The following is a 25893-nucleotide window of genomic DNA, read 5'->3' as shown; positions in this document are numbered from 1 at the left end:
TTTCATTCTTTAGATGGATGAAAGTAATGATGCCAGCAGTGACAGGGTATGCATCGTGATTAGGCATTGTGACCAGGAGGCAAGACTTTTGAAAAATGATCTTCCAAAGATGATTGCAGGTAACATAGCAGGTGCTGGAAACTTTTCTGCATCACTGAATCTGTTTCATTGACTCCAACATTTCACTGATAAATGTGATTGCACTTTTCCCTCATTCAGCAAATATAGTGACTGGCAGAGTAAAGCAAACTTTAGCATCTGTGTTTATATCCATTGATCTATGTCTTGTAAGTGTTACGTCACTTGAGAATCTTTATGAAAACAGATAATTTATAACGGCAAGGAGATAAACTGCTATCCATCTTACTGCAATCTTAATGTAAGCTGTTTTATAGTTTTATTACTGACCATAGTACTCAAGTTGATACTAGATAATAGGGCAGAGACCCTTTCATTTCTAAATAAGCAATTTAAGGCTAGCCTGAATTTGTAATTCCTGAAAGACAGTTACCTTCTCCTCTGTATCTTGTTCTGTATAAAGGAGTCTGGGGCTTTAGACCTTGGACCTGTGTGAAAAGGTGACAAATTCTGTAATGAGATCAACCATTGTCACAGCAGTGGCAGGCATGCAGGACTTTTGGCATTTGCAGTAAAAGAAGAGGTGGCAAAGGACTATGAGTGGAGACCAAACAACCTTCCCACAACTGGAGGAGGCAAGGGCATCAGTGGAAGATCACCACCCAAATGTGCAGAGACAGTTAACTTTTTTCAGAATCTCACTTTCAGAAAAGATGCATGCAATGAACTTCCAGAAGAGAAGCCTCAAGGAATTACTCTGAATTTGACGTGTAGTATAGAAATCGAAGAGGTTAAAAACCATAAGCACAGTTTTTCAGTTCAAATGTACTTTCTTGTTTGCCTGCATCTGGACATTTTGATCTCTTCCTGGCTTTAAAACTCTACACCCCTGCAAGCCTCCTGCAAATTCTAACAAAGGCAGACTCTCAGCCCAATTCTGCCAAATTCCCTCCATCTCTCAGGGTTTTTAACACTCCTGTTCTTTAGAAGGAATGAGTTTTAGTTAGATCAGCCAAAATATGTTGTGACAAGCAGGACTTGGAAATTCTTGAAGTTTGTAGGAGATAACTTCTTGTCACAGGTACTCAGTGAGCCAACTAGGAAAGACACGTTCCTAGACTTGCTATTGGTCAATAGAGAAGGACTCATGGGGAATGTGATGGTAGGTGGCTGTCTTGGCCACAGTGATCATGAAATGGTTGAGTTTAAAATTTTCAGTGTAATGAGAAAAAAGAACAGCAGAGTTGCTACTCTGGACTTCAGGAGAGCAAATTTCAAACTATTCAGGGAGTTATTTAGCAGTGTCCCCTGGAAATCTGCTTTTGAGGGCTTAGGAGTCCATGAGTGCAGGCCAGTCTTTAAGAACCACCTTTTAGAAGCACAGGAGCAGGCAATTCCACTGTGTCATAAGTCAAGCAAAGCGGGACAGAAGACAAGCTTGGCTGAACAGGGAACTCCTCTTGGAACTCAGGAGGAAAAAGAAATTGTATCATCTCTGGAAACAAGGTCGGACTTTGCAGGAAGCTTACAGAGCTGTGGTTCGCATATGCAGGGAGAAGACACAAAGGACCAAACCTCAACTGGAGCTGAAACTGGCCAGTGTTGCGTCAGACAATAAGAAAGACTTTTTTCAGTATGTTACTAGCAAGAGGAGGTCTAAGGAAAATATTGGACCAATACTTGTTGAAAATGATCACTAGACAAATAGGGATGAAGAAAAAGCAGAGGCATTTGCCTCAATCTTTAATAATATTGATAGACCTTGGGCTGCCCAGTCCCCTAAGCCGGAGGACCACGACTGCGGGAACAGTGACTTTCCATTTGTAGACACTGAAATTGTAAGGGACCAGCTCTATCAGCTGAATGTTCACAAGTCCATGGGGCCTGATAGGATTCATCCCAGAGTACTGAAGGAGCTAGCGGATGTTATGGCAGGACCCCTCTCAATCATCTACCAAAGGTCTTGGGAGTCTGGGGAGGTCCCTGCTGACGGGAAGCTAGCCAATTATTCCAATTTACAGGAAGGGTGTGACGGAAGACCCAGGAAACTACAGATCTGTTAGTCTAACTTCAGTTCCTGGAAAAATTATGGAGAAGATTATACTGGGTACTACTGAAAGGCATTTAAAGAATAATGCAATCATCAGGCACAGTCAACATGGGTTCACAAAGGGAAAGTCCTATTTAACTAATTTGATGTCTTTCTGTAATAAGGTCACCTGCCTAGTTGGTGAAGGGAAGGCGGTGGACGTAGTTTTTCTGGATTCTAGTAATGCTTTTGATACTGTCCCTCACAACATCCTTTTGGACAAGTTGTCCAACTGTGCAATGAGCGGGTTCACAGTGCACTGGGTGAAGAACCGGCTGAAGGGCAGGGCACAAAGGGTTGTAGTGAGTGGGGCTACATCTGGCTGGCGACCGGTCTCCAGCGCTGTTCCTCAGGACTCAATTCTAAGGCCAGTTCTGTTCAATATATTTATCAACAATCTGGATTCAGGAGTTGAATGCACCCTTTGCTGATAATACTAAACTGGGAGGTGCTGTTGACTCTCTTGAGGGGCAGGAGGCCTTGCAGAGGGATCTAGATAGATTGGAGCATTGGGCTATGATTAATGGGATGAAATTTAACAAGTCAAAATGCTGGATTCTGCACCTGGGATGGAGTAACGCCAGACACAAGTCTAAAGCGGGAGAGGAGTGGCTGGAGAGCAGCCCTGCAGAAAGGGATCTGGACGTGCTGGTTGACAGGAGGCTTAATATGAGTCAGCAGTGTGCCCTGGCAGCCAAGAGAGCAAACTGCATCCTGGGGTGCATTAAACACGGCATAACCAGCTGGTCAAAAGAGGTGACTATCCTGCTGTATTTAGTGTTAGTGCGGCCTCGCCTTGAGTGTTGTGTGTAGTTCTGGGCCCCACAATTTAACAAGGATGTGAAGGTCCTCGAATGTGTCCAGAGGAGGGCACCAAAGCTGGTGAAAGGGCTCAAAGGCATGTTCTATGAGGAGAGGCTGAGGACAGTGGATTTGTCTAGTTTGGAGAAAAGGAGGCTGAGGGGCAACCTCATTGGTCTCTACAGCATCCTAAGGAGGGGAAGTGGAGAGGGAGGTGCTAATCTCTTCTCCCTGGGATCCAGTGATGCATGGGAATGGCTCTAAGCTGCATCCATCAGGGGAGGTTCGGTCTTGAGGAGGACTTGACATGAGGGAACATTTCTTTAGCGAGAGGGTGGTCAAACCCTGGAACAGGCTTCCTGGAGAGGTGGTTGATGCCCCATGCCTGTCAGTGTTTAAGAAGCATTTGGACAACGCCCTTAATGCCATGCTTTAACTTTTGGTCAGCCCTGAAGCAGTCAGGCGGTTGGACTAGATGATCATTGCAGGTCCCTTCCAACTGAATTAGTCTATTCTATTCTAAATGCATTCTGTTACAATGCTACAGCCTACTAGAGTTGAGGTAATTGTAAAAAAAAAATTTTTTTCTGAAACCTAGCATTTATCCTTTAAAATCTGACCTGTCTTTAATATGACAGTCACCACAGCAGAGCTAACTTTTCTGTTTTGCTGACTCTGAATTCATCTTTAGATGTGTTGATATTCTCAGCAGGTTTTGTTCTCGACTTCCAGCCGTTTGTTACTTTGTTGAAAGATACAGAGCTAGTTTTATCTTGAAAATTGAAATCTAACCTATATTTTTATTTAGTCTCAAAGGGTGTAATTCAGTTTGCTGTTATGCAGTGTTAATACACTCTTCATCTGTTGACTTGGGGATTATTTTCCCTGTGTGTTGTCAAAGGACTTTTCTGCTATTAAGCCAACATCTTGTGTAGCAATTCCATTTAGTTTATTTTTCTTGATTCATGTTTGGATTAAGTAAATCAGGACACTATCACCTTAATTTTAAATTAAGTAGTAATTTACATGCTTCTTTTCAAATGGTATCCTGCCATGATGTTGATAAATTGTAAACCCGTAGCCCAAGAAATACAATATTGCCATCTCTTGTTACAGTCTATGGATATTGTACTGAGGATGCAAGGCCACAGCCTTGCACTCTTTTGGCTACTGCTTCAAGCTTTGTCTTACTTGGTTTAGCTGAAACACGATCTTTTTCTAATGACAGGGCAGCTATGCTCCCTGGTCATGGTATAACCACATTTTTATATAGGTACTAGTAAAAAGTAGTTACGTTGTGCAGAATAAGATATTGATAACTAAAATAATGGTGCAATGCAGAGGAATACACACCTGATATGATAGCAGCGGCCTTGAAAAGTGGGAACATGGGATTCAGGGCAGAGGAGTACAGGCATGGGATGACAGAAGACTAGGCATTGACTGATACAGGGGAGCCCAAGGCTATAAACAACTCACCAATGATCAAATAAATTCAGGACTGGAGCTGAACACAACTAATTTCAGGGGTACCAAAGAAATCAAAGGACATATGCAAAACTTACCATATATAGTAAATGATATATACATTAAGTGTATTAAATCTAGTATAGTAAAACATATAATAAATGTGGCACGGAGTTGCAGACCAGTGAAGAACCAAGGTGTAAATGCATGTTAGCACAACTAAAAATGACACCAAGCAGATCCTTCCATGAGGAAGAAAAAGCCACCAGCATTGTAGTCCTCCTGGCAAAGGACTTACGATGCTGACAACTTGCCATCCTTGCTCTCCCCTCTCCCCAACACATGCACCTCCTGCTCAGACTGAAGCTGTGCTCTCAGCCCCACTCAGATTAGCGCTATTGACAGAAGAGCGCCTGCCTTGCTTCGAGGTTGCAGTTACACCTTTCAAAATAAGATACAACTCAGTGCGAGAAACACTGCCAATTTCTTAGACTTTTCTTTTGTTTCCTGAATAACTTGTGACTTTCTTTTTTGACTGGAATATCTTTCCTCCTTTTCCCTCCTTGTTTCATTGACAATGAAGTTGGATAAATTCCAACAGCGAATTTAGATGTCGTTAGGGACAATTCCACTCATGATGCAGATCTGAAGACTTGAATCAAAGCTGTGATTGTTGCTGTACTGATACTCAAACTGCTCTGAGTGTACATGCGTAGATTCCTCTCTCCCAGAATGGAAACAGAAGAAAGGAAAAAAAGCACTTGATTTCTTGAGCATAATTGTATGGATAATCTCAATCCATTACTTCATGGCACAGAACAGTTTTTCATTCACACATCCATCTTCTTTGAAATAGGAGACTATTCTTACATTTTATTCACATAATGGTTTTGATAGAAAATCTGTTTTGCTGCAGATGAGGGCCCTGGGGGTTTTTGGTCTATTGTAATACATAAGAGCTGCCTGACATTACAGCATTCGTTCTCTAGTGCTATTGCCTAGCAGGGCTAAAAGCACTGATGTCTTTTACAGTTCTGCTATTGCCATTATCCATTTCAATGGGGTTTAAATGTAAAAGTGAAATTGATAATGTTAAAGCATGAATTTCAATCATGTTAAGAAAGAAGATATCGAAGGGAGCTAGCAAGGGAGTTCTGGACAGAAATATTGCAAGGGAGAAGCTGAAAGGCTGATTGCTATAAGCCCAGTGACTCAGTGTTATCAAGTTACAGAGCTACCACACATTAAAAGATGCCAGTCCATGTTGCATAACTCAGGACAAGATGAATTTGTCCTTGTCAGTATTATGGCAACCATCTCCTTCCTTCGCCCTGAGGTGGGACTTCATGGGAAAAATCTTCAAGTCTTTATTCAGCTTTTTATCTGAGATTTAAGCTGTCCCTTCTCATTAATCTCTGTAGTCTGGGTGATTTCTTGTGGTTACAGACTATCGTGCTTCTTGTAAAAATCATACCTTTGTAATTATAGTCCAGCATTCTGTCTGAGACTTGAGTCTTCACGGAGCAGTAGAAGAGACACTTTGTACCATACAAATTATAAAGAACACAGTAACTCAGGGTTAGCAAAACTAATGAGAAAGAGGTAAGGCTGTTTTGCAGGAGCTTAATGAGTTGGATTTTAATTTCCACAGCAGATAACCAGACCTGTGAGCAACATTGACACAAAATGAAAACAGGATCACGAAGTGTTACATGGTCCATTGAAGCACCTCTGGCACAACTATTGCTCTGACCCCTGCTTGGATCCAGGCAAGCATCCATGACAAAGTTTCCTCTGGGGCTGTGGTCAGCTCTTCCCTTGCCTGCCTCTGTGTGCCCCGTGTCCTAAGGCTTAATGCCATCACCAAGAAACATGCAACTTTGTGAGAAACACAGCCATATTTGGGGGATCTCCACATTTATCTTGGGTTGCAAACAACTGAAAAGGCTTGCCTGGTGTCTTGATTTATTTGTATTTGTGCTTCCAGGACAGCAGCATGCTCTGTACCTGTTTAATTGGTTTAAAACAAATTTAAACACTAAACAATCTTAAAAGAACAGAGCTGTATAACAGAGCTGTGGTCTTGATTACAGAATTATAGATGAGGTTACAAAGAAGAAAATAAAATTATAATGTTGCATTTCAGACTATACTCTACAATAAATGTTGTCCTTAGCTTTTATGGTATTTTAGCTATCTGGAGGGAGAAAGGGCAAAGAAAGGGATGGTGTGTCTCCAAGTACCTCTTTCTTCCCATCTTCAAAATAGAAGCCCTTCTACCTTCCCCATCTTAATGTTTCCAAGCCTACTGCGTCCCTGAAAAATACTATCCCTCCTAGCTTGAGTGACTTTCTTACAAAGCAGAACATTTCTTGCAAGATTTTCTCAATCATGTTCCATAAGCATACCATTTTGTAAGGTCCGGTTACTCCTAGGCAATAATCATGACACAATAATTATTAACAGGATGGATTACAAAATTAACATTTAGAGTGTTCTTTCTAAATAAACTATCTTTTCCACCTCCTATAGTCTGGTGTCCCCGCTGCCATAACATCTACCCTGTGGTTTAAGTCCCAGTCCCAGTTTCCTCCACCTACTGCTTGCTCAGCCTAAAGTGGGAGAAAAATGCCTGTAGGATCAATATGTTCAAACCATTTGAGGAAAGGAGTGTGACAATGTGCCAAAGAAATTTTGAGGCATAGTAACTGACAAAGGTTCCTAGCAAGCAACAATAATAATGTGTGTAAAGTGGATTTTTATTCAAGATTTCCTTAGGCAGACCCTTTCTTATCAAAAGATACCATTTTATGATAAAAATCATTATGTATGTTTAGCCAAACATTTCCATTGTACTCTCAATAAAACGTCTTTTTCCCCTGGAAGTGTTTTGAGATTCATGTATACCAATGTGTGAAAACATGATTTTATCTTTATAGGAATTTGTTATGAATCGTCTTTGAAAATGTCTCTCTCAAGCTACAGGTTTTCCCATTCAGTCTACACTGTTTATCCTCTCGCCAGTACCATCTGCAGCCGAGGCTTTCTGCAGAGTCAAATCACAGCATTTCAAATTCTTAGTGATGGACCTCTTCAGTAGACTAGATGTAGCACTAAATAAAAATCGATTGATTTTGTTTCAACAAAATGGTGACATGCATTTCAATATGAACCCATCTGCCTATCTGGCCCTGCAGTTGTACTCAGTAGTGGTAGTCCTACTTGTAAGTGTACTACGGTGATTGTTTGAAATCTTAACCATATGGCTGGACCCTGTTGGATAAACCCACAACCAATACCAGTCCTAAAAACTCTGAAATCTATATTTTACTTTAAAAACTAAGAAAGTGAAATCTTCTCCTCTGACTACACAAAGGAATGGTCACATACCACTGAAAATTAATTCCCTGTAAAGGCAAACCTGCACTTTGGTTATGCACTGTCACGGTTAAGGATTTAACCCAGCGTATCCCAGCATTGCAGATTGAGTCTATGTTAAATTAAATTTAATGCTTTCAAGTTTGCAAGATAATTAAAAATATATAAATAAAATATTACAAAATAAATAGCTGTTTCATATAACAGCTCCGACTCTTATTTACTTAATTGCAATAGTAATGATAGTAATATATTGTATTGCAGTGGAGGCTACAGTTAAGGGAGTAGGGTCTCTTTGCGCCAGGACTTGACAAAATAAAACAAAAATGTGATCCTTTCAACAAAGCATCAATGCATCAGTGCAAGTGATTAGTTAAGATAGATAGGTATCTAACTTGTAGTTCTTGAGCTGTGTTAAGCTCACAGAAGACATAAGCGTGGTGCGAACGTGGGACTTGCATGCAATGACTGATGGCTGGATGATGCTGGCAGGAAGGCTCGTCTGTAACCAGCATCCCCGGCCAGAGGAGGAAGCCTGACAGCAGAGCCCATTGCAGCCACGCTATTTCGCTGGACAATGACACAGCTGCATACTCACCCTGGTCTCATTTAGGGTAGCGAGGGAGGTGGCTGGGGAGCCTTTCTCGCTGAAGAGATACTTGTCTCCATTAGTACTTGAATGTCGTAGTAGGTTCCCTGTAGCTCTCACAGCTCTTTTGCTTGTCATGTGTTCTTTGTGGTTTAGGTTTATAACTTGGGTAATATTCAGAGAATGTAAAGCTAGGGGACTAAAATACTTATTTAATTTATAAAGACATGCAAGCATTTCTACAAGGTTATTCAGGGCAGCTAAATTAATGCCTTAACAAGGATTGCATTAATATATTCCTGAGTTTTTGTCTAAAACCTGTTTTGAGAGTCTGCCAGCATCTAGCATATCTGTAGCTCCCAGGAGAAGGAAATGTAGATGGCCAGGTACATCTGGAAGTGGGAAAGTGTAACAGATTATTGACAAAGCACTCGTGCACCTAGACCATAAGCAACCCTAATATTGAGGGAGCACTCTGAAAAGTGAGAGATGGAAAGAGACCTGAGACCATGAATGAAAAAATTCTAGACCTTTTTTATCTGTGTTACTTTATCACTAGGTATGTTTTCAGAGAAAGGCCTTGCAATTAATTAGCAGACTTTTCTTGCCCAAGCTTGTTTATGATATGAAGATTATTGACATTTCTATAGAAATCATTAACAATATTCAATCTGGAAATTACCCGTTTGTCTAAATAAGGTAAATAGTAACACATGTTGAAAACCAGCTGACCTAGCCTAACTGGTTAATTCACAAAACTATATATCTGTGTTATGAATGCCCATTTCATCCCCTTTTCACTGCTCACACGTGTATATACACACATACACACAAAATCTCAGTTACAACTTTCCTCCTGTGATGCATTAAAGTAAGTGGAAAGCTGCTTCTTTTTCCAAACCCTCTCATTCTGCATTCTTGAGAGAGGCAGAATTAAATGGAGGGGATGGGATAGGAATATGGAAGGCAATAGTATACATGTATTTAAACCTAAAGCCTTCTTCTGTTAATTCAGATGTTCAATTTAAATTTGAATAGAGATTAATAAATTACACAAATTATGACACTTCGGACTTGGGGGTGGGCCAGTGGTGTTATATATAAGCAGTGTTGAGCTTCTGGAGCTTCAGCATGCTCATTCATATTCTTCCAGTGCTAACCAGAGAAATAATAGCATTATCACCTAGTTCAGTAATCAAATAATGGAAAACCGATCTCTGGGAGTTTTGACTGGAATGGAGAGTAGTTTCTTATTGTGTTTATTAGCTGAAATACTAAGGACTCAGCTGTGGTGAGTTAATGAGTGATATTTTAATAAATTTCTGAATCTGGATACATAAGCATCCTGATGAAAGTAGAATTAGCTGTTTCATTCTCTCATTGGCTTACCATATCACCTATATCTTAATAATACATTTGTCTTTGCAATGTAATGCTACCTTGCACAGAATGTTGACTGGCATGCTAGGTAAAGTACTGTTATAGTTCTTGAATATTATTAATTATGATATTTCTCCAGTGGAAATGTGTTAGGGGACTATTAGGGGCATATGTTAACTGTGTCTGTATTGCTTAGCCTCACTTATTGGAGTTTTCCTTGATATATATTAATAGACTTCTAATAGACATGGCTACATTTTCAGAAGAAATGGGTGTAGTTGTGTAGAGTAAATCTGAAGATGGATAAGTTACACGTAAGGCAATGTATGAAAGCAAAACATGTGCCTGAGGTGAGGCAGTCAGTAAATTAGTGTTTTGACCATCTGCCTGATCTCCCGTGAAGTTGGTGTTACTATACTAAACATGTAGTAGCAACGCATTTGTGTATGACTGAATATGATAAATTAGGAACTCGAAAATAAATGTACCATTAACTTGCTCTACCTACTGAAATCTGATGCAATGTATCCAGAAAAACAAAAAGGAAGGAGTAGAATCAAGGTGTTTGGGGTTTTTTTCAGTGTAGACAACACTGTAGCATATATTGACGTTAAAAGCTTCAACTTTTCAGACAGCTTCAAGGGAGCACTGAAACGTGTGTCTTCCCTATCTATCCCGTGCAGGGAATTACTGGAACGCGGCTTCTTTTGTTACTTCGTCATCCTACCTTCACTTCTCCACCTTCCAAGGGGAAACCAGCGCAGACATCTCTTTCTATTTCAAAACATCGGCCTCGGATGGGGTGTTTCTTGAGAATCTGGGGAACACTGACTTCATCAAACTGGAGCTGAAATGTAAGTATGTGCTTCCCACCACTCCTCTTGGCACCTGAAGCAGGTTCGTGTCAGATAGTAGGTTTCAAGAAATGTGTGTCATTCAGTAAAATGCGTAAGCTCACTAAATTCTGGAAAAACTTCCAAATCAAGCTGCTTGAGATATTTTCAAGATGCCTTACGTGGGAGGAGTGCTTGAAGTATATTTAGATTGTTTGTTGAGGGGAGAAATCCAAAGAAGGATAGAACTGGTAACATCAGTTATAAAAATGACGCTGACACTTGCATGCCAGATTTATTTCTTTAAAGTGTGTGTCTTCAGCTCTGTGTGCTTTTCTATTTTATCTCATGGTTGTTTTGGAAATAGGGGAAAGAAAGAAAAAAGAGACCATCCTAATCAGCACTGCAACGAGCCAAAGAGCTGAAAATTTGCATATGATATTTAAAAGCCCTAAAAAAACTCATAAAAATAAATCTTTATCAGCATTATCTGTTAATAAAATTGCTGATCTGAAAAAGAGGGCATAATGATATCAAGAGGAAAGTTAATTTTATTATTTAAACCATTTTTAATGGCCCAGGGGCAAACTTTCCAAGGAAGGTGCCGAAATCCTCAGCTGTACCTGAATTCTGCTTAATGAATTTGAAGCAGTTGAATTAGGGGAAAAAAATGTTTTATGTATCCTTGTTCTCTCTTGACCCAGTTTACCCTGCCATAAACGGGAGCAGTGACAGGCCTGCTGTGCTACGTGCGGCTGTTATTACACTGGCACATTACAGCAGCAGGATTACGTGAGTGCAGCAAGCTGCCTCCCTGCACTCCAGCACCAGGAAAAGCATTTGTGTTTCCTTTTGCTGCAGGAGCTACTCATGGATGCCAAGGACCCAGCACTAAATATTGATGCACAAAAGTCAGCGTCAAAAGTCACTAATGTTGAAAGAGAAGAAATTGTTTGCATACACCAAATAATCTATTTTTATGCAGATTCAATGTGATTTACATGCACACATTTAATTTTAAAACAAAAAGCCATTTTTGACACTTCCCAAAGTCTAAACACACAAATTAGAATGTGGAAATTTAGAAACCACCAGGAGGCCCCTTTAAAATATAACTAAATTTTCCCTCCGTGTAAAAGTAAAATGCCAAATTCCAAGTGGATGACAGCTTCTTTCCCTCTTTCTGCAAGGAATTTAGTTGATGTTGCTTAATCCCAATTTTCTGTAATCTGCAACTGGTGCAAATCAAAATAGCTCCTACTGAGTCACGGGGAACAGTCTTGTTTGTATTAACAAGTGGCACAGCCCTTTAATAATAAAATGGCAGCTATTTCTAATTTCACTTTGAATTTAAGTAGTACTTACAGTCAGCTGAAGTGGGCATCTCCAGAGCTTCTTGCTCTTCTAGTGTATGGAAGGTGTTCTCAGCCACTGTAGTTATCAGACCAGCCATGCTGTTCACTTAGCTAAAAGGTGACAGTAACAGTGAATAAAGGTGACTTGGCAGTGACTATCGTTCTTTTGAACTCAACACAGTTTAATTAATAACCATGCTGCAGTGGCTCGCTGAATAGATGCAACAGTTCAAGAAAGCATGTGGCAGTGTACCCAGAATATCATTAAACAGGAATTTAATTTTAAGCCTATGCTTGAGATCCACTGACTTTGCTGTGATCTGTCATATGCATAAATTCAACCTCTGCCTCATGTCCCTGAATCTAAAACTTAGATTATAAATTCTTAATGGCAGAAATTGAAATATCATCTGTAAAAAGTCCGCAATGTCAAACATACTATTGCTGTTTAAAGTAGTAAAATACTCTTGATTAAGACTATCCTGACTGTATTTGCTAAAAAGTACAAAGCAGTTCATTCAATATAATTGCATTCACTCTACCCCTTCTTTCCTGGAAACTATTGCTTGAAATTTTCAGAGCCCCAGGAAATAGGCCTTTCTGTGACTTAAATGTTTTACCAGTCACAGCTCAAAAAGAGTTGAAGACAGTGGGTTTAGCAACAAAGAGAAACTAATTCTCTTTTCTGAATTACACATTTATTTAATGAACGTTTGTTTTCTAGAGTTTTCATGTTTGTTTCATTATAGTCTGCACTTATGTTTTTTTGGAATTCATTCAAATGAAAACTAAAGTTTCAGAATTTCAGAAGTTCCTTACATGGCTTATACTAGATTCTGCTGTTTCTTAAAAGTCTGTTTCCCCTTTACTGAAGTCCTGTAAAATTAATATGTGAATTTTTTTCTTAATAGGAACATAAAATTAAGTCAGTAAGATAATTACAGAATTACCACTAAACCCTGAAGAAGGTTTCCTTTGGCAAGCTGCTTTCTAGCTCACCCATCAAATTCTCTAGTAGAAGAGTTATTTTGTATTAAAGGTTTTTGCATAATGGCCGTCATCACATATTCAGTGCAAGCTGCTGCACTTCAAACGGTGGGTGCGTCACTTTTGTCTGTTCATTGCCTTCTTATACAGATACAATTCTCATTGAAGAAGAATGACTTCCTACAAAACCTGTTCTTGATTTCTTTACTTTCTAGAGTTCCAAAAGGAAAATGTTGAAATCAGTGTCCTGCCAGCAGACAGTGCAAATTCTATTTTCTTCTTCCTCTACATGTGAAATACCTGTTTGTACCTGTAATATATGGTTAGTGATGCATAAGCTTAGCTCTACAGACCAGGAACTGAAAGGTTCTACAATATCCAGTATTTTAATCAGCTTGCTGCACTTGGTGAATGCATTAGGGAAACAAATTATTCAGTTTATAAAAATTCTTAGCTTCAAGTCTTTGGAAAGGAGTTTGCTATTGCATGTTTTATTCTAAGCACAAGAGTTGTCACTAGGAACGCTCATTAAATTATTTTACTGGTGTGCTGTCTTGGAGCTTCTTAAGGTCTAATAACTGCACAGATTATTTTCTAACTCTCTAGATTTATAAGAAAAGGAGGTGGAATTTGCAGTATCTTGAAGAGTAACTTCATATGCCTTCAGCAAAGCCCCAGATTGCCATCTCTGAGGAGAGGGTGAATACAGGAAGGAAGGGAAGAACATGTTTCTCTGATTTAAGAAATAGCTTTTCCAAACAGCTGACAAGGAAGACTGTTATGAAAAAAACAGTGATAAAATGCTACTATGAATGTGGCTGAAGTCTTTAGTTATTCCATTTATCAAGCAGCTCCTCTGGCAGGCTCGTACTTGTCACCATTCATGGAACAGCTGGCAGAGATGCAGAATTACTTGAAGCATTAGTTTTTACATACATCAGTAAATCTACAGAATCCCATTATTTTTATAGCTGGCTGGTCAGCTGACAACAACTAGGATTGCTTAGAAAGGAGGTAGTTGGATAAGGTATAAATTTTTCTGTAAAGCAGTGCTTCCAGAAACCATACGTCTCTGGTCAAAATTTCCAGATGTTTTTAAAATTAAAACTGTTCTTTAGAGAGAGAAAAAAAGGGTGGTTTCTCTTTTAGAGCTTTCCTATACAGTTTTGGGAGAGTTTAACCTAAAATCCAGTCTTCCTATAAAAACACCATTGAGAACACTTCAAATGAGAATTTTCTCATTTATACAAGTCCCCCCTCCCCTCACCATGGGCATATTTTTCCTTCTTTAACCTTAACCTACCTATTAGGACCCAGAGGTGTGTAACCTGCTGTCTACAAAGCCTACCAAGGCAACAGTCTCAGACAGTTCATTGTCAGTGCCTTTCATAAAAGCAATCCACCAAAAAGTTTGAATGTCATTTTGAGGAAGTGTTTGGCATCTTTCTCAAAGCCCCTCATTTGCTCCCCAGTGTGTACCTGAAAGCACCTATGAAATTTAGTGTCCGGTCTCCATATAACTGTACTGTGTACATTCAGTAGAGCTGGCACTTGCTCTGAGAGGTGATAGCGAGCTGGCTATAGTATGCAGTACTTCTATGAACTGAAATAAGCTGCGTGGCCCATCAGGTACACATATCTGCCATAAGAGACCCACCTACTACTGCTAATCAGTTTATCTGGCTATTGCCCTAATTCATCCTTTGCCTTTGCTCTGTCCTCTTGTTGCAGAGGTAGGGAGCAGACCTAGCACATATGAAACAGAGATGAAACAGCAGCCTGTATGTCAGCCAACAGCAACATGGATCCTCCAGGTCTTCACCAGCAATCTTAATGTCCTTTTTTTAAGCACTTCAAGGTTCAATGTTGCCAAACAAAACATGCCAAAAATTTCATTTTGAATTCTTGAAGACTCTCAGCTCCCCTCCCCATTCGGTTCTTCCTTGCAGTCACTCCTCCCTGGAAATGGTAGCTTTGCATAACAGAGCCTGGCTAGAGCCATTGAGGTGCAGGGAAACAGGCCTCCAGGATCCTAACTTGAAATTCTGCAGCAGGCAGGGGGCTACCTAAAATCCAGCTGAATATCAACATATCTGACTAGGGTCAAATGAGCAAGAGTATGGTTTTGTACATTTATGAGATGTGGGTTGAAGACTTCGGAGACTTATGACTATGAAAACCCTATTACTTCATACCTGTGAGGCATTTGTCAAATAGACCACATCTGAATTTTCTGATCAAGAAAAATCCCAAGTTTTGGAAGAGATGTATTCCTGAAAGCAAATTTTGGAAGGGGTATATTCCTGAGAATTTGGGAAGAAGCGTCTACCATCACTGTTTTGTATCAGATTCCCAGGACTGTTGCTCTAGAAAGCCTGTGGTGAATTAAACTGTTTCCAGAAAACTGTCTTAAAGACACTGTCATATAATTCTAATGAAAAAGATACTCTGCTCACTTCTGTAGCTCCTCTCATCCCAGCACCTCCAAGCAATTTACAGACACTAATGAATTGTGTCTCACTTATTATTCTGAAGTAAGTAAACAGCAAGTCAGTTTTGCAACAGAAAAAAAGATGAGGCTTAGAGAGATAAAGGTCAGCTTGTGTTTGATCCTGGCATGAACATGTAAGAGAGGAAGGAGCTTTCTTATTAATTTATTGTGGAAAGCTAGAAATATTTACAACCCCTACATTCAGAGAAGTCACTTGGCTGATAACCCCTGCAATGCTAGCTGCCCTAAAAGTCTCCCCAAGGAGTGATCGGTGAACTTGGCTGCTGTGAAAGGGATTACATGGAGTAGCTTGTTAACGAGAGCAGCGATATGGCTTCAGGATGGGTCTACTTGCTCTGTGGGCAAGGGATACTGACAGCACTCTAATACCTAACATTTGCACTTGAAAAGTCCTACATTGCTTCTTGTGCTTAGCTGTTTCTAGGCTACTTAGTTGAGGCAAAAGTAACTTCTCCAAAATCAGACAAGCAGCAGTGACAGACCAGGGACCATGATTCCCATTGCTGTTTGCTTCTGCCCAGATAGCATTCGTTCCTCCAGACTGAATGCGCTAACACATAACTGATTAATATATTTTCTTACAAATTTTAATAACTTCATCACTTCTCTCTCCAGAGGCATCCTAAAATGGAATTCTACCGTATCAAGGAGTTTTCCACATGATACTCTTTAAATTCCAATATGTTAATGTAAATGCACCTTACATTTTCCACTGCTTAATTTTTCTAGTTGGGTAGTGAAACCAGTGTGACCTTCATTGTTTCTTTTAATTGAGTTGTTATTTTGCATTCCTAGCAGAAGGTCACTTTTTGGAAAAACAACCCCCTAGGAGAGCATGTTCCATTAGCCACACATCAAAGAATGCACGAGACACTGAGGAATCTCTTCACTCCAGGGGCCAGTAAGAAGTTATCAAATTAAATGGAAAAACATTAAATTTCTTCAGGGTAATTTTTGCCCCAAATGTTTTTACAGCAGTATTTGCACACTCTCATCCTATTCCAGGACAATATGAAAGTTACAAAAAAAAAAACCCTAGTCTGAAGAACTGCAAGCGTCATTCTTTCAAAGATAAGATTCCTTTTCAGATGGGGTAGGTGATGCAGAAAAGCCTGATATTCAAACAGGGCAATTTATGGCCCATCTGAGAACGTCAGTTCCACCTGTATCCTTGCTCCTAATTAGCAGATGGGGATAGGTGCCCAGGCTGGCATGTGGGAGCAAGCCAAAGGCAGAAAATAAACATCCCAGCTGGGGAACTGGCTAAAACTGACCAATAGAAAATCTTAGGCATAGGGCTGTGGGGAAATTAAGGCCATCAGTAGCTCTCCTGTAACTAGCTTGGACTCTGACAGGGTACAGGTTGCTGGGTACAGGTTGTTCTGCTTTGGTCTGCCTCAATGTCAGTATTGGCATTCATGACCCTGCACTGCACAGTGCTGTACAGCATCCCCTCAGCATTACCCCTCTTCTTTCAAGGGTGCTGGGGTGATTTTCTCATTGCCATAAATGCCATTTTAATAGTGGCACATTTCATGTGCAGTGTCTTATAAATCAGTTAGAGTTTACATCAAGTTCAAGGTGGGAACTGGTTGGCATTCAAAAAGCATAGTTCTCCCTAACTTTGGTTTGTATTGCACTAAATACATGCAACACATGGCAAACCATTGTTAGCCCTACCACCCACTAGCTCATCTCAGGTCTTTGCCCTCATTTCCAGTCTACTTTCTGTTACATAAAAAAACTGCATATGTTTTGTTACGTTCTTGATGTATGCTGATCTTTTTCCTGCAGAAAGTAAATATTTATTATACTGCACAAAATTACCAGATATCTTAGGCACATGACAGGAACAGACCTTCTGGGTCCTTGAATTTAGGTCCTCACTGTCACAGACAACCACAATGCACAACCTGTGTCTAGCTCCCTAAATTTGTCCAACTGTCTAGTGAAAATAGTTTGAATTTTTGCCAACTGGACAACTGTTTCAGACTTTCACACCTTTGTTGGTTAGAAATCTTCTAATTCCTAACAGTTTTATTTGCATCTTTTGTTTATAGCCATTCATTCTTGTTTCAGTATTGTTCTTTGGCTGAACTAATTATTTTCTCTTCCTAGCATTTACTCTCCCCATGTGTATTTATGGAGCAATCATATCTTCTCTCAGCTTTTAATTGCTATGTTAAGCAAGACAAACTCACATCATCTCTTCTCATATTTTCTCTTGTTCCTTTCTCTGGTTATGCTAATAAGGTTCTCCCTACTCATTTCGCCTTGAATTCTTCTTTCTTAAACACAGGTAATCAAAATTATCCACATTAATTCTGATAATGGTTTGCTAGTGCCTTGTACAATGGCATTAATACTTACCCTGACCACTGCGTCCTAGGAACTTTTGGCTGATCACATTGGGATCACATTTGTTATGTATTATTTTCTGACCTTTCCAACACTGTGTTACTGGCAAAAAAAATTCAGACATATGCTGACTTCTTGTGCAAAGATATTCATTATAATGCTAAATATGACTTGACCCAAAACAAATTAGAGGTCCTTTCATTTTCTGATGACCCATACTTCATCCATCTCATCAACAATCTGTGCAATTCTATTTTCCATCTCTGCTCTTTTTGGAAGAAAATCGAATATGTTGGATCTGTAACAATTCTCTTCTTCCAAAAATCAGAGTTTTTTTTAATCAAAGAAAGATTTCCATTACATTGACTTCGTTAAACCCTTTATATGCTTTCATATTCTTTGTGTTCTGCCACACATTAGAAAGTGATGTCTGCCTCACTTATTGGCTTTATGTGCACTCTTACCTTGCTTGACTGCAGGGTGAAATCTGGCCACTAAGTCATTAAAACCATGGCAACTCTGTTTGTTAGTTTACATTTTCTTTGTAATTGCCTGTAATTTGAAATAAAAATTCACCTGTAGAACTGAAGTCAACAAACTGATATGTAAAGACTTTCTCGTCCTGCTACTCTTTGAAGTGACTGTGTGACTTCTTGCATTAGTTCATGTGGTAAGTAGTAGCATGAAGCCACTTTGAGCTCAGTTGACTTCTCCAGCCCAAATTTGTCACTGAGTTTTCTGCTTTAACAGGGTGAACAGCAACATATTCCAAAACAAACTAGGAGGGCAAGCTTCCTCTCTTCTTGATAGTAATGACTGAATTTGGTTTACTTCATGACTGGATGTGTCTCCTCCTGAAGACAAGGTGTCAGAGGCTAGATCCACCAGCAGGCTTAAGCATCTCAGTACAAAATTTTGATACTCAAAATACCTATTCAGTTGCCACCTAGCAGGAAGTGTGTCAAGCCTGTATCGGCCTAAATTTTCCAAAGGAATTTCCTCAGGGTGTATCCTCTGGCATACCCAGGTGTGCCTGCATCTTTGTAACACCTGAGTAGCACTTAAAAAGCCCTGGTTTCAGTGGAGTAGGCACTGCTCTGCCTACCTTACATGACTGGACTTGGCAGATGTTCCCAGTGCATTCCTTTTCTCTGCCCAGATGAGTTTCAGATATCTACCTTCCACTGCATCTGTGGATGCTCTGATCACTAGATTATGAGGAAAAAATGTCTTTGAATAGTTCAATCTTTTCTTCACCAGTTTGCAGGAATAATGGCATTTTTAATGAGCCATGGAGTGAATGAAGGGATAGACCTAGTGGCTAGCAGACCCACCTGAGGTGCAATTATTTTTTTTCCCCTAAAAATACTTTAATATTTAAAAATGCTCATCTCAGCAAAGGACGAGTGTGTGATTTTGATAACATCCTGCCCATGGGACTAAAATGAATCTCAACTGCTCTTTCAGTAAGTAAATAGCCCATGCAGTCTCTGTAGTCACAGAATGACACAATCACAATATGGTTGAGTATGGAGGGGACCTCTGGAGGTCATCTGGTTCAACCTTCCTGCTCCAGACTTTGTCCCTGATCTCTGGGGCCTGGGACTCCTGAAGGCTGGTCTTGCTAGTAAAGACTGAGGCAAAGAAGGCGTTCATTATCTCAGCCTTTTCCATGTCCTGTGTCACCAAGGCCCCTGCCTCGTTCAGCAGTGGGCCCACATTTTCCCTAGTCTTCTTTTTGTTGCTTAGGAGCACTTAGGTACTTGCAGAAGCCTATCTTCTTTTTGCCGTGCTCTCTCCTCTCAGGATCCTGAACTCCACCATCTCACGATCACTCCAGCTGGTGCTGTCTTCAACCTTCACATCCTCAGCAAGCCCCTCCTTTTTTGTGAGCATAAGCTCCACCAGAGCATCTCTCCTCATTGGCTTCTCTTTCACTTGCTTCAGGAAGTTGTCATCAATGCTCTCCAGGAACCTTGCTTACACTCTGCTGTGTTGTCACTCCAACAGATATTGGGGTGGTTGAAGACCCACATGAGGACCAGGGCCTGTGAACATGAGTCTACTTCTAGCTGTCTCTAGGTCTCATCCACTTGTTCTTCCTGGTCAGGTGGCCTATAGCAGACACCCACTATACTGTCACCCATACCACTCTGCTCTTTAATCCTTACCTTTAATCCTAATCATCAACATAATCCCATACATTGAAATGCCATGAGTGAGGAAATCTGAAATAGTCCAACCAAGCTGCATTGTTTCCTGAGGCTATATGGCCTGAATCCAACGGGTCTTCTGGTCCTAATTCATTTAGATGCTTTTGAGAATCTTTCTTCTGAGTGTTTGAACAGGGTCTTGGTACTCTGCAAACTACTTTTTTTCTTTAAGTTGGACTTTTTAGATAAAGTGCTGGCAATTGCTTAGTTAGTTAGCCTATTGAAAGTCTAAATTATTCTTTATTGTCTTCACCAAAGCAATTCATTTTAAAGTAGAAAAAGATTCTTTCTGTCTAAATTATAAGATATAATGAAAAAGGAGGTATTTTTAATAATAATATAATTTTATCCATGATGCTTCAAATATTTATGCACACAATTAATTCCAATTATGTCAATAGATCGATTCAAGTAAATATAATTTTTTTCCTCTTGAAGTGTTTGCGAGAACATTATAATGTAGTAGATGCTAAATGTTCATATAAAGTTTTGGCCACAGATTCTCCTAACACTTTGCAGCATTTCATCATGGTTTAAATGCTAGTTTAAAAAAATATCAATTTAAATCATAATGAAAATTATTCATTTTTAATTCACTCTCAATTCAGTCTCTGTCTCTCTACCTTCCCTTGCTACAGTTGTTCTGAGGACAAGGAAAAAGAATATTTCTTCTCCTGACTTTTCATTCAGAAACCTTGTACACATGTATAATTTCTTACTTTTTAAAAGAAATGGAAAAAAATTAATGTAAAATTTTGTTAAAAAGTTAATAAAACAGTGAATCTATTTTTTAAGAGCATGAAGGCAGTTACTATCACAAGTCTGCCATTACACTGTGTTGCATAATTTAGGTTTTTTATATCCTCTTAATCTAAACGTCTTGATTTTGTTTTTGAAATAGAGCTTGGATCACTGTAGTGCATTTTGTCTCTACTCATGCACTGCAGACCGCTTTCTATTAGTATGAATTCTTAACAACAAATGTTTTATACAGCCATAAATCCTTTCACTCACCCTTTTATGTTTTCCACTGTTACAGCAGGAAATAGGAATGGGTCTCCTGTTGGCTTTACATTTCATGGGACTCATGCATACAGTGAAGCAAAGTAGTTAAGAAAAGGTGGCTAAACCAGGCAGTTCCCTCACTCACATACCGGTCAAAATTGAGCACATAACGTGTGGCTGTGCCCTTTATTCTCTGCCAGTGTGTTACAGGAGTTTTCTACCTCTAATTGCCGTGAAGTCAGAGCACATATTTTTACCTCCAACATGTCAATTCTGTCTCCCACTCTCCTGTACGACTCCATGATACTCCTGCTTTGTATTTTTTGTAGATATTTTTTCCTGCTGCAGAATAAAAAAGTAAACGATACCAAAGATATCATCTTCCATTTTGGGGAGTCTACCCTGGATGTTGGCAACGGTAAATTATTACAGGTATAGTTTTCAGAGAAGAAAATCTTTGTCTAAAGCTTTTGATAAAAGGGAGCCACGGTTAGCTGGGTCCGTCTACCCTGCCCCCTCACACACACCCTTTTCATATACAGAGTTACTACACTAAAAGTAAACTTGAGCCATGTTTTTGGATGGCCTTTTTTATTGTGTTAGTGCAGTACATAATGCAACAGGGTCCTTACCCTGATGGTGACCCCTGGACAGCCACAGAGAAATAAATAGCAGCCATGAAAAATTGCTTATAAAACAGCCACTACAAATGACAAAAACTTACATGGCCAGGCAGAAAAATCAATAAATACATATCATCATGAGCACCTGGCCAGACGTAAAAGTTTTTCAGTAGCTACCACCCAGGCATCTAAATACCTTTATAAGTCTTAACCACAGTCTATAGCAGAACCTACAACTAATACACAAATTACAGAATAAGAAAAACACCTCAGAAGAGGAAGAAAAGGACACGGGCAATGTGCTTTCTCAAAATCACACCACAGAAGAGTGACCATCTTGATGTCTACTTTTCAGGCCTGCACCAGGCTCTTACCACTTTTAGTATGATGCACAATTTACAGTTTTGGCTGATTTTTATGACATTCAAATATGATGTATTCGAGAGGAGGGTTGATATCCTTCGTATCTGCTTGAACCATGACAACTTCATAGCAATTTTTCACAGGAAAAGAAGCTGTGCCCTCCTCTCAGAAATCTCTCTGATACTTCACCATGCTCAGACATAATCTGATTTCATGAGCGTTAGGATCCACTTTTATTTTGCCTTTCATCCAATAAAAAATAACTACCAGTTACACAAAACCCTTTATATGCTGCATGGGAGAGCTCTGTTTTGATGTGCGTTCCTCTTGTTGTGGTGTCTTCTGTTGCATGGGACCAATTCAGTTTCGTGGTAAAGTGTTGCAGTTAAAAGGATATAATGGAGTATATTATAACCCACTACAGACAGGAAAGCACACGCCTCCTCTCTTCTTCCACTCAGTGCACTGACTACAGCTCCCTTTGTGTGAATCATCTCTCACAAGAGACCAGAAGATACTGCTGTTGTATTTTTTTAAGCTTTAGTAACTCTCATGAGATGAATCAACAAGACCTTCAACTGAGTCACCGTTCCTTCCTTCCTTCCAGGCAGCTAAGTAGTTATTGGAAGAGGAGTGGATGGATGGGAGGTAACGTCATCTATCTGAAATTGTATTTATTGCCTTAGAAGTAAACCAAGTAGATATTTTTTCAAGCCCTGCTCTAACCACCTGATGTTTGACCTTAAACAAGTCCTTTCACATGTCTTCGCTTTGGTTCCCTGTTTATGCACGACTGATAATGTTATTTTTCATTCTTGATGTCCATGGCTGAAAATTGCTACATCAACTAAAATATAATCATAAAAATATGAGAGTTGTTTCCAAGTGCTTATCTACAAGACAGCTGGAGTGCAATTAGCGTAACTGAAGTAATTAATAAATAATGATAATAAATTATTATCTTCTTAGGGCATATTTGGCCTTTGCATGATCTTTCATGAGAAAATTTGGTACTTTCATTTAAATGCAATATTTTCTGTCCCCCAAAGCAATCTAATCTACTGTGTAGGAAGACTGGTATTTCTGTTTGATTGGTTGGTTGATAGTTGAGTTTATTTTAAAGTGAAACAAAAATAACTGATTCTTAGTTATTACCAAAACCAAATCCCTCCTTATCTTTGTCTTCACACAGATGCTTACTCATGATGAGGAAGGTGCTGTATTCAGTTCTGATTTCCCTTCATATTGAGCTCTAGTATAGTTATGCCTTTCCAAAATATTGCAAATTATATGTGTAAGTGGTTATCTGCCAGTAGAAAGAGAATTAGTGTCCGTCCACAAGGTGAGAGAAGCCAGGACTACTTTTTTTTTTACTATCTTGCACCTGGAGAGCATTTAGCCAGTTGCAGGTAGCCTGTGTGCTTTGGAAAAGGTCAAGACAGGTTTCCAGCAGTTAAAGTTCCCCCTCAGCTGCAGTCAGATGGCAAGTTGGACCACCCTAGGGAAAACTCGGGGAAGGACTGTAAGTCTGCACTGTTCTCTGCTCCAGCTTCTGCTCCAAAGGAGTAATCTAATCTTGTGTGTACATGGAAACACAATGGCTCACTGACATAATCACTCTCTACCAGAAACAAGCTGTAACTGAGAAGTGCTGCATTTAACAGATATGCCTCTTTCTACAGGCAGCTTCTTAACCTTTTGAGAGCAGACTATGGTAGTGAATAGCCCACTTTTAATACTAGTATTGTTGAAACAGTGCAGCTGTAAATGTGCACTTGAGGAAATTACTCCACACAGTAGTATCCTAGTCTATTATTCCCTTAAATACTGAAAAACAGAAGGGGGGGGGGCGGGGAATAGTGTTGCTAGCTGAACTCATGTAAAACAGCACTAAGGAAGCACAGAAATACACCTGCAAATGTTTCAGAATATGTAGATAGGGACGGATATTGGTGCAAGTGGCATGTACACAGCAAAATTAAGCTCGATGCTGCAGAATAGCCAACAGACTAGCAGAATAATGACCTGTAATTTTTTATTTCTTTATATATTTACTTGTAACAAACTAATTTCTTTGGCTTTCCTAATGCAATCCAAGAGGACTAATCATGCACTGGAGAAAAATGGACAATGTAGGACTTTGTGATTTACTTTTTGGAACTGAATTATGCAGGAAACAACAGTAATGCACAATTTTAGCTGCCAGAAGTACAGATCACACTAGCAAAATCTTGTTTAGTAGACACTATTAGAATCCCATAGCCATATGAATACAGACAAAAGCCATCCTGGTGCCATGCTCCAGAAACCCACATTTACTGTGAGTGATACACTGCTGGTAATTACTATACTCTTCAATTTCTTCCTTCTACCTGCTACTATCACTGTAGTTTTATCTAGCATGAGCTTCAGCAAACCAGCTCACTGTTATGTTCCAATTCTATCCAGAGAGGCACATATTCATTAGAGGTTAAGCAAGGGAAACAGAGACAACAAACGGATTATCATCAGCAGACTAATAGTCCTACAGTCCATCAGCATTCTTTTTCGCTGAAGTTGATGAAAAAAATTACAGTGGGCTTCAACTAGATCCCCACAGAGAGTTGTCATTCTCACATTGAAAAAGTGTTTCCTGATGTTCAGAGGGAACCTCCTGTGTTTCAGTTTGTGCCCATTGCCTCTGGTCCTGTCATTGGGCACCACTGAAAAAAGCCTGGGTCCATATTCTTTATGCCTTCCTTTCAGGTATTTATATACATTGATGAGGTCCCTCCTGAGCCTTCTCTTGTCCAGGCTGAACAGTCCCAGCTCTCTCAGCCTTTCATCATATGTGAGGTGCTCCAGTCCCTTAATCATCTTACTAGCCCTTTGCTGGACTCTGTCCTGTATGTCCATGCCTCTCTTGTACCGGGGAGTCCAGAACTGGGCACAGTACTCCAGGTGTGGCCTCACCAGTGCCGAGTAGAGGGGAAGGATCACCTCCCTCAACCTTCTGGCAACAATCCTGCTAATGCAGCCCAGGATACCATTTGCATTCTTTGCCACCAGGGCGCATTGCTGGCTCATGTTCAACTTGGTCTCCACCAGGACCCCCAGGGCCTTTTCTGCAAAGCTGCTGTCCAGCTGAGTGACCTCCAGCATGTATTGGTGCATGGGGTTTTTCCTCGCCAGGTGAAGGACTTTGCACTTCCCCTTGCTGAACTTCATGAGGTTCCTGTCAGTCAATTTCTCCAGCCTGTTGAGGTCCTGGATGGCAGCATGGACATCCCAGTTTTGTGACATCTGCAAACCTGCTGAGGGTATGCTCTGCCCTGTCATCACCTAGATCATTAACGAAGATTTGAAGAGGATTGGAACCAAGATTGACCCCAGGGGTACACCACTAGTTACTATCTTTCATACCTTCCAGCTTCCATCTGCCTTCTCTTCACTTGCCTTTCCCACAATTTTTTTCTGTCATCTTCTTTCCTCAATATTTCCCAGTAGTCTGGGAATCCCAGACTATGGAAGTCCCAGAATTTCCCAGGACTACGTTGCAATGTAGTACAGTACTTCTGAGTCAACTGGTATACATTGAATATCTAAGATTAAAACCACAGTTGAGGATAATGAATTTGAAGGGCTTAGCATGGAGACAATAGGCGAAGATAATTATAGTAGAGGGAGTCTAATCCAACACGGGCAATGAAGGAACAAGAAAACAGCTAGCTATTCAGTCAGGCAGCCAGATATATGAAAATATATTTGAACAGTCATAAAACGAAATTATGAAAGAAGGATTTTAATGTACGTAATTCCCATTAGTCCAAAGACTCTTGGTTCCTGTAAACAGAAAGCTAGGACAGACTTATTATTTGTCCAG

At 39.9% G+C, this 25893-nt stretch overlaps 1 protein-coding gene across 1 annotated transcript in view; it reads left to right on the top strand.

Annotated features, from left to right (window-relative positions):
* Positions 1–25893, top strand: part of CNTNAP2 (contactin associated protein 2) — a 1235323-nt gene that overhangs the window by 1083864 nt on the left and 125566 nt on the right. The window contains exon 16 of the mRNA XM_050890726.1: positions 10466–10636. Coding sequence (XP_050746683.1) covers positions 10466–10636 — 171 coding nt within the window. The remainder of the gene's footprint in view (positions 1–10465; positions 10637–25893) is intronic.

The sequence above is a fragment of the Gymnogyps californianus genome, chromosome 2 (assembly GCF_018139145.2).
Source record: "Gymnogyps californianus isolate 813 chromosome 2, ASM1813914v2, whole genome shotgun sequence".
NCBI lineage: Eukaryota > Metazoa > Chordata > Aves > Accipitriformes > Cathartidae > Gymnogyps > Gymnogyps californianus.
This window is presented reverse-complemented; position numbering and strand designations above follow the sequence as displayed.